The following is a 14,389-nucleotide window of genomic DNA, read 5'->3' on the forward strand; positions in this document are numbered from 1 at the left end:
CAAAGCTTAAACTCAATAACTGATACTAAGTGTCCTAACATTTTGCTTGGATTAAAAGTGACGAACTAGGATGCAAATCTCAATAGCTTCCTGGAGCTACTTCAATGTGCATATTATTTCATTTAATTACATTTAAAACGGAGGAGTTTTTAATTTTTTACCAGAAAATAGCTGGCATTTAATTTTTCTTCATACCAAATAAACCATTAAGTGTTTTTTGTTCCATTGTAATTGAAGTGTTCTTAAGTGAAGTGTTCATCATGTATTTTTCAATCTGATAAATTTATTCCTTTTAGATGCAGTTTATAATTTGACTGATAATAGGTATTTATCAATTTATAATTTGGAATGAATCCCCAAAAGAAAAAAACGAATAATATCCAAAAGAGCATTCAAAAGTAATAAAAAAGCAGCATTTACGCCTTAGCCTACATGACATATATTCTATAAAGAAGCCAAAAAGCTTTAAAATGTATTTTCTTTTTTAATTGTAACTAAAAACCAGTTTTTAATACAAGAAGTCTATTTAAGAATCCAAAAGAGCAAAAAAAACAATCAATAACAAAGTCGCCCATTTCAACTGTTTTAAAGGTGACAAAACAGATATAGGCAAAGGGCATTATGAAAAAATTAAGCTTCTAAGTTCAAATTTATATTCAAAGTTTTTACCCAGGTAACTGACAAATTTTGTGATAAGTTATTTGAAGTTTTGTATGCAGTAATGCTCGATGAAAAAAACTACTAATTTTGATAATTATTTATGTTAAGAATACATAACTAATAGACACTTCAACTACTCGTATTATGCAAGGGTTCTGAAACACCACAGCCATTTCGTTTCTACCACATTTCTACTTCTCTTGACGAATAACGAAGAAGACCAGTTTCCAGCCAGCGACTTGTGAATTTTTGAACTCATGAATAGGCTCTATTCTGTTTAAAATTTAAGCTTTTATTTGAGACAGACTGATGAAAACATTATTGTTTGCAGTAAAACTTGATCACCCCGGCGGCGCGCCGCCGACCGCGGACCGGCGGCGCGCCGCCGCTATCGGACCGGCGGCGCAGCGCGGCGTGCTGTTGGTGGCCCCGCCGCCGCCGGTCTTCCCTCATCGGCGCGGCGCCAGGGTCTAGTTTAAATGACTTAGTCTTCTTGACCTTAATTTTTAAGTCTATTCTTGTACCCTGAGCTCTTTACATAAATACGCCATGATCTCAACTTCAAAAGCCGTAAAACTAACTGCAAAAACATTTATTCAATCAAAACAAATAAATAAAATCAGATAACAAAATTAAAAAAAAGGCTTCTGCACACAAATTTATAAGCAAAACATGTATATTCACCACAATTTTAAAGTTTCATAAACTGAACTCTTCGTTCAACACTGTCGAAACCGAAACGTCATCTCACTTTTTAATCTTGAAAACAAATTTTTTTTTAAAAATAAATACTTTATTTTCAGACCAAGTAATCTAGAAATGAATCATTAGAAAACAAACAACAAATTTATTAATGACTTTTTTTCATAAATAGAATCACTGGTGCAATATCTAAGGCTAGAGGTTTATAACTCATATAAAACTTATTTCTATACTTCTATAATTTTCAATTAATCTATAAAATAATACTTATTCATTGATTACTAATGGTATAAAATAATGCAAATAATGATAATTATTATAAATAAGCAACAAATAATGATTTGACCGTTGGAAATGAATTAATTCTCATAAAAATTCTTTATGCTACATCAGAACGTCTTTATTTTTAACTTCATAATTTCGTTACGTTTCCAAAAATATGTAAAAAAAAACAACTCTAAGCCATGCAATGACAACTAATAATATATTATGATTACTCTTCACAGTCTATTGTATTAATCAACCACCTGTGGCCAACCTGGCCATGTACGCTCCTTCTCCACCCCGTCATCCTTAGGGTTTAATTCTTGAATCCCTCCAATAGTTACCACTTTAGTGGTTACGAATGCCTAAAACTATCATTAGTCCTTTTCTTCAGAAAACTTAAAGCATATCTTCCTAAACATTTTGAAGTTGAAAAACAAAACTCGGTAATTGCTAGCATTCCATTCTTAGTAATTTAATCCTATTTCTCTAAGCTTTCTTCAGCTGCCAAAAAAAAACCGGACCATGGTTATTCTACTTTTACATGTTCACTGGATCCACTGTTCTTACTAGCAGTACTACCAGAGCATCTGGACCTACACAAAATATCTATATATACGTTCAAGTGTTCATCTGTCTCTTCAGCGATTTGTGGCTAAACTGTTTAGCTATAAACTTGAAATTTTTTGCCAATAATCTTGGAGCCGCGGGAATGCAATTCTAAATGTGTAAATTAGAACACATTTTTAATTAAAATTTAATAAATCTTGGGGTCTTGTGTTTTCAGTTAAGCGCTACTTTTGCATAAACGTAGTGAATTAATAGGAGTCAGTTTATTAGAGCTAGTTTTGTAGATGTATACATTCCATATGAGAGACAATAATTTTAATTTTTTTTTTTTTTTTTTTTAATTGTTTGCTATGCAAAGTCGATTGTGTACTTATTTGTCCAACTATTTCTCCGATGAATTGACAATTAAATTATTCAAGATATAAATCTAAAATTTTGCAGAATTTTTGGAGCGACAAGACTTCACCTTAGCCTATAAAAATAAGAAAGAAAATACGAGTATTAACAAAAAAAACACGCAAATATGAAGTCAAGATAGCAATCCCGAGGACCGAAGAATCGAGCAGCCAACCTCAGCAAGCGGAGCGAAGTGATATCAGACTATTTTTACGAGGGCCAAAGGCCCGAGCTACCCACCATAACATGCATAGGGGGGTGATCTCAGGTTATCATAGGCTTTTGGTATTTTGGGATTCAAGACGACAGGTCTGTAGCTGAATGGCGATCCAAAATAAAACCATATTCCTTTCAAAAATAGGTTTTTAGTCACATGAATAATTTCACACCCTGGAGAAGGAAGGGGATGTCCCAACTCCATCAGACGTGGCAAGGGTTTGGCCTATAATGGCTATTTTCTTGTGTTTTGAACAACTCCCACCTCCCCAAGGAAAATTCCTTTTATCATCCCACAAGGGCTCGAACTTGCACATCTATGGTTATAAGCATCAGTCATACCTGACTATTGGATCTGCTGAGGCGAGGACTGACATTTCTGTAATATCAATAAATCATCTTTTTTCAGTCACCTCATTTCACTCATTTTCTACTCAATACAGTAATTGAAAATTTAAAGTCCTCAAAACCTATTTTGATAAAATAGGTCAAAATAAAATAGGTCCTCAAAACCCATATTTTTGATTTAGTTCAACCCTAGTCTTAAGATGACATGAGGATTTGTTCAACTACGAATAGTACACTGCGAATAATGGCTCAGCTACAAATACCTGGTACAAAAATGAACTGTTTCACGCGATGAACTCCAACACGATTAAAGTAAGGGCTACTTTGAGTGTACCATATAGTCAAATAGGTTAAACACCACAGATTGACCCAACAATAAACTTAATATTGCCTTTTTTTTTATCATGACATCTAGAAGAACCCATGGGAGGTTTTAGAAGGCAAAGACAGAAGATGCGGGCGACAGATAGGGATATATTACGCACTGCACCCCATCGATAAGAGGAGCAAAGGCAAGATATTCAGCTTTCAACTGAATTTAGATATATAGTAGGCACCAAAAGATTGAGCATAGTCTGCCACGGACACGAAACTGTAGAATCAATGACAAAAAGATACAACAGTAAGCAAATAAGTCTCCAAGGTAACCCTTGCTTGTCCGTCGCTTCAATAGTGTTCGATTTTTATTTTCTTAATGACTCCTTTAGATATTCTAAGTTTTACATATGTTGTGTTTCGCTGATGTAAAGTATATAGCTACTTTTTGTAACACACGCTTCGTAGTTTTAGACACACGAAGTGCTCAGTAAGTCACAAGTTCTTTACCCACTTAAATCGTATGTTTTAATAATCAGCTAAATCAACAGAAGGCTTCAATCGAAAAGAAAACGCGGTTCAGGAAGTTGGTTTCAGATGATTGTGCAGCATCAAAGATACTTCTGTTTCGAATGCCTTGAATATGTTTACTCTTCCTTCCAATAATCAGAGCAAGCTATGTGCCTCCTATATGTTTGTCGTGCCACCTTGAAAAATCATGCCATAAGGAGAACAAGCTACTCGGAAGGAGAAGAGTAGATGTACTTACAAAAGATGATAATCATACGGTTTCATTTAATGCTCGAAAAATGATAAAAATCATAATTCTTACTTCTTTCTTATAAGTACATTAACTTCATTAAATATTATTTTATAGTCACTTTTAGTTTGTCAAAGTTTCATTGTGTTTTGGCTAAATTATTTAAAATTTTCACAATTTTCCCATCTTTTGTTCCATTTTTTTAGAAGCGGCAGCACAAATTTTACACACAAAATTTTTAAGACAATGATAACATTTATTTTGGAAGTAATTTTAACTCACTTAACCAAGCTAGATTCTAAAGCACTTCCACAGTAACACTAAATAGAGCGAAATCAATAATGTAAAGAAAGGATTAAGTTTTTCAGATAGCAGACATTTTGTTTTCAATAGTTGTGTGAAACCGTAAAAGTTTGTGAGTAACGCCAGTCAAAACCTTGTCCCTAAGGGTAGCGATTTCTTGCGGTTATTCTCTTTAGTTGTAGTGGTTTATTCGTGTCACTTAATTGCTAGTATGCTTCTCTTAATGCTGATGTCTCTTTCTGTTAGTTTTGTACTTTTTCTTGTGTCTGTTACGTTTTTTTTTCTCTATAGTATGAAATGTTCATATTACACAAGATTTCCACCTCAAATCTAACCTCCAGTTCTTTTTCCAAGACTTCAGTCACTTCTTTGTATTTCTGGTATACACAAGGTAGGAAGCAATTTCTTCTGAATCCTAGAACATAAAACAATCAACGATATCATAAGTCTACTCTGAAATCTCTATAGCAGCAAATTTCTTACCTTCAAATTATCCTCTTCATTTATATCCAAAGGTGATCCGTCAATTTCTTGCAGGACTAGCCAAACTTGGTCACAAAGATCAGGTTCAGAGGCACATTCTTTAAAAATATTCAAAGCAATAACCTAAAAAAAAAGAAGTAAACCGATTTGACTGATGAAGAAAATTAAAAAAGAACTAGTTCTAGTAATAGGGTTATTAAAATTACGGGATTAAAGATTATCGAAATAGCAATTCAACTAGTACATTTTGTCTCCAAAGCTGCACCAAAGTGTAATTAAAGGGGCTTCTCTAAGGAAAATTGACAAAAAATAAATAAAAAAAGAAAAAGAAAAAAAAGCAAACCCACACATATACAGATAGGATATTTCAAGGCACCCCCCCCCCTTGTCATGATTATTTTTCCCTTATAATTTTCAATATTTTTCATTTTGGTAGTCGCAACTACTCCCTCCTTTAATCTATGTGTGTGCATCAACAAGCATGCTACGTTGTACATTAGGGATCTCGAACCTGATTCGTCTCTGTTCCCACTTTTCTTTTGATGTGCATCAAAAGGCTAGGATTTAATTCAGTGAAAGGTTTTTATGGACATCATGCTGATCCAGATTCAAATATTTGAGACAAACAAGAATAAGATCTATCATACACGAATATAGATGTTGAGCAAAAAATTTTCATAATTGAAACTAAACGCATCCACAACATAGCAGGGATTCTTTACGCATACCAAGCACCGAATGCAGACCTCCGTAAACACTTCTGCTCCTCTGACATAATCATGAACCAAACCATAAGTCAACAAATGCACTAGTTTGGTCACATTCAATGAATGTCAACGGATGAGCTACCAGAAATAATTTTCTAAAGAAAAATATACAGCACATGTCTCCAAGACCGACGTCAAATGCGGTAGACGGACAATTTCTAGAGTTTTAATATGCACCAGCTACTTTGTCAGCACTAGATTGATTAGACTACAGCCACCATGTTCCTCAAATTTTGAGAAGAGAAGAAGTCACAATACAACCACAATGGCCAGGCCAGACGGGACTTAAGTCAAGTCAAGAATTTCTATAGAACATAATAGGCTAGAGGAAGAGACAAAAGACACAATTAAGCAGATCTTTGTTTAGTTCACCATGGGAAGTATGTTCCAGTGATTCATGGAATCAGATTTCTGGGCACTTAATGTTCTAGGATTTTGATTTTGACTTTGCAATACTTACCGAAGGAAACCAAACGAAATAAAAATGGAGCATTAGTTTAAAATTACAGAGCATAAGATACATCCCTGTAGTAGCATGATACTTGTAGGCATGAATATATAATGAGTCGGAGGTAATAGGCTTGAGAATTTTCTGTGCAGGATTTCAAATCTTGTTGATAGAAAAGCATCGTCAAGTGCTGAAAACGATGTTGTAACCAAGATGGATCCAGGATTGTGCAAAGCCTCCATTCAAATAGAGGTCTCAGCGACTTCTTGCTGTCCAATTCTAAGCCGACTTAAGCACTTCTGTGCAGACTTGAGAAGATGTGTTGGTCCCCGTCCTGCACTGGTTCTGGGACCATTGCTTTTCCTGCAGGCAAAATAATTTCAATGATTTAAAGAATATAACAATTGCGACTTGGAATGTTACGACGGTAAAAAACAACTATCGTATCGACATTTTGACTGACGAATTCAGACGCTTGAAACTGGACTTATTAGGAGTTTCAGAAACTCATATCCCAGGGAGTAGGAAACATGATATTAGGTGATATAGAATTTATTTAATCAGGCAAGAAAAATGGGGAACACAGAAAGGGAGCAGGGCTCATGATGAAAAAGGAATCTGCTAAATCCTGCTTAGGTTGGGAATGCATTAATAATAGAATATTAATCCCTCGTTTTATGACGAATCATCTTCGTTTTATGAAGATGACCATCTAGTAGTTTCTATGGTTACTTTAAAGCTGAGGTTTCCGAGGAGAAACTACGTTCCACGAAGCTTTGACGTTAGTTGACAGCAGGATGAGAATTTGAGAGAAACTTTCCAGGAACAGTTGAATACTAAATTGGAGAGTTTAAAATTTGACAATGTAAAACATGGATAAAATAATTTTTGGAAAATATTTGGTGAAGTTGCTGATGGTGTCTTAGAAAAGAAAGTTAGGAAGGCAGCTAGAAATATCAGTAAAAATACTGTATGTTTAATAGAGAGGAGGAGGCTCGTACAAGAATTATCTGAGTGATAGATCATATGAAAATAAGAATTAAGGAGTTGTGAATTGTGCAATGGATAAAATTTCCGGGGATCTGGAAGATGCAGCTATACGGCATAATAGTAAAATATTCTATTGACATGTTGAGAAATTGAGAGAAAGTAGTCAATCTGGACTTGTCCCAGTTAAAGATAGGAACGGGGTCACCATTAGTGATAAGGAAAAAGTTAAAGAGAGGTGAAAAGAACATTTTGAGAATGTGCTAAACCGGGATGGAGTTACAGAAAAAGATATAGAGGAAAATGAAAAAGTTTGTCGAACCTTGCATGTGAAGGAATATTTATTTTGTGAGGAAGAATTATTGACAATACTCAAAGGATAAAAAATAATAAGGCCCCAGGTGCTGGTAGTGTGGTAAATGAGTTTCCTATACATAGTGGTTATGAGGTTAGAAATAAGTTACTGAAGATAATGAATATGATTTTTGGATAAAGAGAAGCACCTAGAAATTTTAGGAGAACCCTAATTAAGCCTCTGTATAAGAAAAGCAATAAGAGTGAGTGTGGTAATAATAGAGACACTAACCTGACTTCTGTAGGTAGCAAATTATTTAGTATGATGATACTTTTTAGACTTAGAGATGCTGCAGACAAAGTTTTAAGAGATGAGCAGTATGGTTTTAGGAAGGGAAGAGGAGGCGTCGAACAAATTTTTACTCTTAGGTTAATAATTGAGTTTTCAGTTTCATAAATTATAAGCAAGCGTTTGATTCAGCAGACAGAAGAGCTTTAGATTCAAATGGGGATGTAAAACTGGACTTGGATTATGCTGACGATTTAAGGATCCTAGATGTAAGCGTGAGCAAAATGAATGAACTTTTAGAGGTTTTGCGAGTTCAGGGTTCTACAATAGGTTTGAAAATTAATATTAAGAAGCCTTAGTCGCTAAGGCTAGGAATAAGTGAAGATGAAAAGGTAACGTTGGGAAACGAAAAGACCGATCAAGTGGGACTAAATTTGGTAATATTGTTAATATAGACGGTGGGTGCAGTGAAGATTTTAAAAGTAGGTCCAAGTCAAGGTCCAAGGTGTTTTTTCACAGCTGAAAAAAGTTTGGAAGAATAGGAAGATAAGTCTGCTAACCAGGATTAGAATATTGGAAGCTACAGTCATCAAGTGGTCAAGTATGGTTTTGAAGCATGGGCGCAACAAAAAACTGAGGAAGATTTGCTAGATGGTTTCCAGAGAAATTGCCTAGGGATTATTTGAGTACCCGACTGACTGAGCATATTTCAAACAGTAGGCTGTACGAAAAGTGTGTTTCAATCCCGCTTTCTAGGGCTATTAAATAAAAGAAACAGGTTTTTTTATCTGAAAGTAAGGAGCAACATTAAAACTTAAAACGAACAGAAATTATTCCGTACATGAGACGGAATGTCGCATCCTCAACGCCCCGCTCTTTACGCTAAAGAATGCCTCTTTCTCGCAACTCTACTTTTTAAAGTAATAAGAAGCTTTAGCCTAAAGAGCGGGTCATTGAAGAGGGGACATCCCCTTTCATATACGGAATAATTTCTGGTAGTTTTTAGTTTTAATGTCGCTCCTTACTTTCAGTTAAAATAAAGTTGTTTTTTTATTTAATTTCTGAACGTTTTTCAACTAATGCAGGTTCGAATTTGGCTTACCGTACATGAACAATTAAAACGGAATTTGCATATTAATTTTGGCAAAGTTTCCCTCCGTGTCAAATTTTCTCTGGAAAGCTCACCTCCAGAAACTATCCTCCCAATGTGAAAATCTTACCGTATAGTACCAAAATTATTTATTATGTGTATGAGGGGGCTGTCCCCTCATACAATGCCGGGAAATCTGGCTTCCCCTTCATGGAGAATTCTTTTCCGTGACGTAAAATCCCTCCATGTAAAGTTCTTCCCACGTAAAATACCCCCCCCACCAGGCAAATTCGCCCCAGACAATTCCATTCTAGCTGAAAATTACCCCTTGAAATCTTTCTTGCGGAGGATTCCGGCTGAAATTTTTTTTTTAGCCCACTTTTATTTGAAAAAGACTTTAATTTCTGATTGTTTATAAAATCATGCCGGAAATCCCCCCTACGTGGAAAATCCTTCTCACAAATACCCCCACCCCCTAGTAGAAAGGTGCTCCCGCAGGAAATTCCCTCTGGAGGATTTATCGTGTGGAAAACTCCCCTACTATGGATAATTTCTCTCGTGGAAAACCCCCCCACCTACGAAAAGATACTCTAGATAATTCCAACACAGTAGATATTTCCCCCGGACAATTCCCTTAATATCTTCACATGTAAAATTGAGTCGGTAAAGAGAAAGTGGGACAAATAAAAATAATTTTGTATAGGAATCTTGGGAAATTTCCAAATTTTCCCCAGTATAAAATTTACCTTGGAAATTTCACCTCCCGGGAACTTCTCTCTCCACGGAAAAATATTCTCGTAAAAAATACCCCAGCAAAAATTTCTCCCCCTCCCCGGAAAGAGGCTGTATACTTCCCAATAAGAAATACTATACGTAAACAATGGGCAAATTTCCTGACTGACAAACCTTTCCCCAGGGGCTGTGAGGGGTTATGTTATCCTCGAAGACATAGTTACTTGGTTTTTCAACTATTCTGAACAATATGGCTATCTCAGAATTTTGATCGGATAACTTTTAGGAAAAAAGGTGGGTGGGAGGGGGGCCATTTGCCCCCCAATCTTTTTGGTCACTTAAAAAGAGTACTGGAACTTTTAATTTGCGTTCGAATGAGCCATTTATAGATATTCTAGGATCATTGGTTCGATGCAATCACCCCCGGGAAAAACAACAACAAATAAACAAGCATCCATGATCTTTCTTCTGGCAAAAAATACAAAATTAAACATTTTTGTAGATGGAAGCTTGAAACTTCTACGGCAGGGTTCTCGGATACGCTGAATATGATTGTTTGATTTTCATTAAGATTCCTTGACTTTTAGGTGGTGTTTTCTCCCTTTTTTAAAATTCAGGCAAATTTTCTCAGGCTCGTAGCTTTTGATACGTAACACTAAAGTTAATGAATCTTATATATTTGAAATCAACATAATAAGCCGATTCTTTTGATATATCTAATGATATCAAAATTCCGTTTTAGATTTTTGGTTACTATTAATCCGCATAGCTCCTTACTTACAGTTTGTTACCTCGAACTGTTTGATAATGAAAGAAAGGTTGAGATAGCTAGGGCACGTTCTGCAGATGAAGGATGACAGATTGCCAAAGATTATCCTTTTTTGGCAACCGTCTAGGGCTAAGCAGGTCGTCCTCGGTTGAGGTGGGACGACGTCGTAAGAAAACATTTAAAGAAAATGGGAGCCTCCTGGGAGGGTTTAAAGAGGGAGGCTTTTAATAGATTGAGATAGAGGAGCAGCATGCCTAGCTGTGTCGGCCTCGGACGCTTTGGTGTAGTAGTGAGTTGTTAGTAGTAGTAGTACAAGAGCCTTTGAGCAGCAAAACATGTACAATCTTAAATCAATAACCTTAATAATGAAATATGGTAAATGCAAACACTGGAATTAAGCTGAATGTGCCGGTGTTCCACATTTTCTGATTGCTTGTCAACATTTTATGCCACCTGAATATTCATTTTAGCTAAAACAAAAAACTTCACTGCTTTTCTACCCAAAATGAAAAAAGACCATGCCCAAAATTATTAATAATTGAAGAAGAGAACCATGTTACAATTGTCAAACAGCCAAAACCTTTAAAGGGCATAAAAACTAATATTCAAGTTCAGACCAAGTAGGCTATATACGTTCTAGCAGGCATGATTCTCAAGCAAAAAATATCGAAGAAAAGAAAATGCTCCAGAATAAAACAAAAAGGAAAATAATAGACAAATAAAAATAAGCAAGAAAAAGAATCAGAAAAGGAGCACACAACGACGTGTTACAAATACTGAACATTAAATAAGCCTAAAAGACGAGTCGTATCTGCGCATATATACTTGCAAAAAAAATTGTAAATATTTATAAAAAGAAAATAAGAAAACAAAAGAAATATATTTACCCTTATTTCTTCATCAGCTGTTATATTTAAAAATTTTCCCAAGACAGCGAAAATCAAGAGACTTTCTTTAACACTCAATTCCAAGCCTCTAAGAAATATCGCAAACACTTCTAATATCTGCTTCAACAACTTACTTTCCTAAAATAATAAAAGAAAAAAAAGGTTATGTGATATCTTAGGCCAGCCTGATTTATTCACCCTGATGAAAATCGCGTCTGAGATCACTCTAGCTATGCATATTCATGATTCAAAATATAGTTCACAAGCGATAGTTCCGACGGGGCCTGTATGATATCATCTTCGGCTTCGTTTGGATTCAAAATGGTTGCCAGCCAGGAAAAAGAAAATCTATCAATGAAATCGCTAAAAAAAAAAAAAAAAAAAAAAAAAAAAAAAAAAAAAAAAAAAAAAAAAAATTTGTGGCCTTATCAACTTAACAATCTACAATATTGTACTGCCACAACGAAAAAACGCTATCCAGCGTTTTCAGTCTATATTTAGTGATTTCATTAATTTACATTCTAATCTTCCTGCTAGCAAACGTTTTGAATTAAAAAAAGCCTGAATATAACGGGACACAGGTTCTGTCACAATTCTCTTGTGTAAATAATATTTTCGAGCCTGAATATCAACAGCTAAAGTGTTCTTGCATTATACAAAAAGACAAAAAAATCCCTCAAGATGTCTCATCACATAAGAGAGGTTTTTTTATCACCAAAACTCATGCTCATGGATGGAAGTACAAGCAAAGTCTATAGTATGAATTTGTTTAAGCTGGTCAATAAAAACTACTAATGTATAGATGAGTGTATGGTCCGAGGTGATAGCTTCGGTGATTAAGGTGGCTCTATCACACCCACAGTTTGTATATGTCAGCAGACTAGATGTCGTGGTTTTGCTCTATTATCAGGGTCACTTCTGGCATTGGAAAAAGAGAATTCTTTTGTTTCTTTTAGTGGCAAAAATAGCAATGTTTTCACATTTTTCCTGAAAAAAATTCTTTATTGAAGTAAGCTATGGATAAATTGAATGAAAGTAAATAATAAATTTAAATTTCAGCTCTTCAAACGAATCTAAATTTTTATATTACAAAGTATAAAAAAGTGTATTTAGGTAAGAAATAAGAAAAGTTTTATTTTAGAATGATTCTCCGAATAATACTGCTTAGCTGTTCACACTAAAAAAAAAAAAAATGAAACAAGTAAGAAAAAAAAAGTAAGCCTTAGACATAGAACCAATCATTGCGTCAATGCAGTCAGAAGGAAAAAAAGTCATAATATTAATTGCAAAAATACACAGATAACAAGTAGTCTATACGATAAAATAAATAACGAGCTAACAAAAGTTAATCACCCTACAATGAAGCGGGAAAAGGAATTGAAATAGAGGAGGGGGGGAATTGAGTGAAAATTAAACATATCAGATATAAAAAAAACTTTTGATGAACAAAAAAGGGTAAAACAAGTAAACATAATATTAAAAAGGGAAACATTTTAGTATAGTAAAATTTGGTTTAAAATAGAAACTTCAAATCGAAAAAAGGAGGAGGATAAACAATTGAAGAGCTTAATATCAAAGGGTACAAAATCTTTTTAGGGAATAAATGGGAACATTACAGAAAACTAGTCAAAGAAGTCTAAGTTTGACGGGCAGTCAAATTCAGGCAGTCAGATTCTTGAACACGGCAATCAGATAACACAGATTTTGCGAAACTAAAATAAGGTTTGTGCTTCTATCTTTTGAAAAGATTAGCATAACCTTTTTTAATAAGGGGAGGGACAAATGCTCCTCTTTTTAGATGATTTTTAGGCCATGGCTTTAGACTAAATTTGCCTAAGAGCTAAATGAGAGAGGTGAGGAAACTGATTTGATTGACACTATTAGAAATACTAAGTTGCCACTTTAGGTGGCGTCCCACCGAGTTTTATTATAGTTACCGGCGTTTCATGTAGAGTTGCAGTAAGGTAGTGTATTTTCGAAGTTCTATTTAGGTTACTTTTAGCCATTCGCCAAATAGATAATGCTTAAATAATGAAGAAAATCATTGGTTGTACGTTACCCGTTGATAAATCCCATTTTCCAACTATCAGGGAGCATGTCTGTTTTGTAATTTCATTAAAAACCACAAAATGTCTTGGCAGACTATGAGCAAAAATTAAGTCAAACAATAAAAATGGTTTTTCGAATTACATAAACAGCGACTGCTTTCAGCCAACTCAGAAGGTGATTTTGCAACGTGAATACAACTTTCCGGAATAAATATAGTGCCCAAACAAGAGCTCTGATAAATCTTCTCAAGTTCCTATTTCCCCATCCTTCCCTACCTGCAAGGCCAAGAAGAAAAAAAAGTTTTGAAAGTGGCTAAATGAAGCTTCTGGTTTAGCAAAACAAATGCGAAAAATATTCTAAACTTGACTAAGTGAAGCTTCCATTTTACGCTCAAGTTTAACACTCTTGGATCCCAGGATTTAAGCCAAAGTCCGATCCGATTTTGAAGTCTTCTTGTCATGTGCCAGAACCGATTTTCATAAGGTCTTTGAATCCTTACTAGGATCTGTTTTTATAGCTAAAACGGATAACACCAACTGCGTCCTTTTACCTAAGAAATTCCACACAAAAGGAAACAGTCTAAAAAATATAGGAGTTAAAATTTAACTCATGGCTAAGAGATATAATTAATTTTCCCTTATTCATGCTAAACCTACCATAGAAAAGGGCTCCAACTTTTTACTTGACTCAGTTTCGGCAAAGGACATCAGTATAGGAAGAACTTCTTTGACAATACGAGCGCGAAGAAAACGACCAGAAACTACAACCTGAAAATACATAAAATAAAACAACATTAGATCCAAATTAACGTGCTAAAGATAGTTACTGAAACAGCTACAAGCCCACTGCAGAAGTAGGAGACGCGTAGGCTTATACCCGTTTTGGATCCTACTCTTTTTAAAAAACTGATCTTTCAGCATCTCTCAAGATGTATTCGAAGGGGATGTGTTTAATTTCTTTCTAATTTAGGCCTCCCTGTCTTTTTCTCAACCCTACTAGATTATTTAGCAGAACCGTTCAAGAGGCAAGGCTTAGCAACCTAGTCCATTCTTTATGCAAC

General features: G+C 35.0%; 1 protein-coding gene across 3 annotated transcripts in view; it reads right to left on the reverse strand.

Moving 5' to 3' along the window:
• Positions 1–1,337: 1,337 nt before the first annotated feature.
• Positions 1,338–14,389, reverse strand: part of Tti1 (Telo2 interacting protein 1) — a 142,456-nt gene continuing 129,404 nt past the window's right edge. For all 3 annotated transcript variants that reach the window (XM_089101993.1, XM_089101991.1, XM_089101992.1), the window contains 4 exons: positions 13,986–14,096; positions 11,281–11,418; positions 5,018–5,140; positions 1,338–1,419 (listed from right to left, as the gene is read on the reverse strand). In XM_089101993.1, the coding sequence (XP_088958119.1) occupies positions 1,408–1,419; positions 5,018–5,140; positions 11,281–11,418; positions 13,986–14,096 (384 nt within the window). In that variant the 3' untranslated portion in view covers positions 1,338–1,407. The remainder of the gene's footprint in view (positions 1,420–5,017; positions 5,141–11,280; positions 11,419–13,985; positions 14,097–14,389) is intronic.

Source organism: Artemia sp. Qi Xiang Cuo, chromosome 16, assembly GCF_049724085.1.
Source record: "Artemia sp. Qi Xiang Cuo chromosome 16, ASM4972408v1, whole genome shotgun sequence".
Lineage (NCBI taxonomy): Eukaryota > Metazoa > Arthropoda > Branchiopoda > Anostraca > Artemiidae > Artemia > Artemia sp. Qi Xiang Cuo.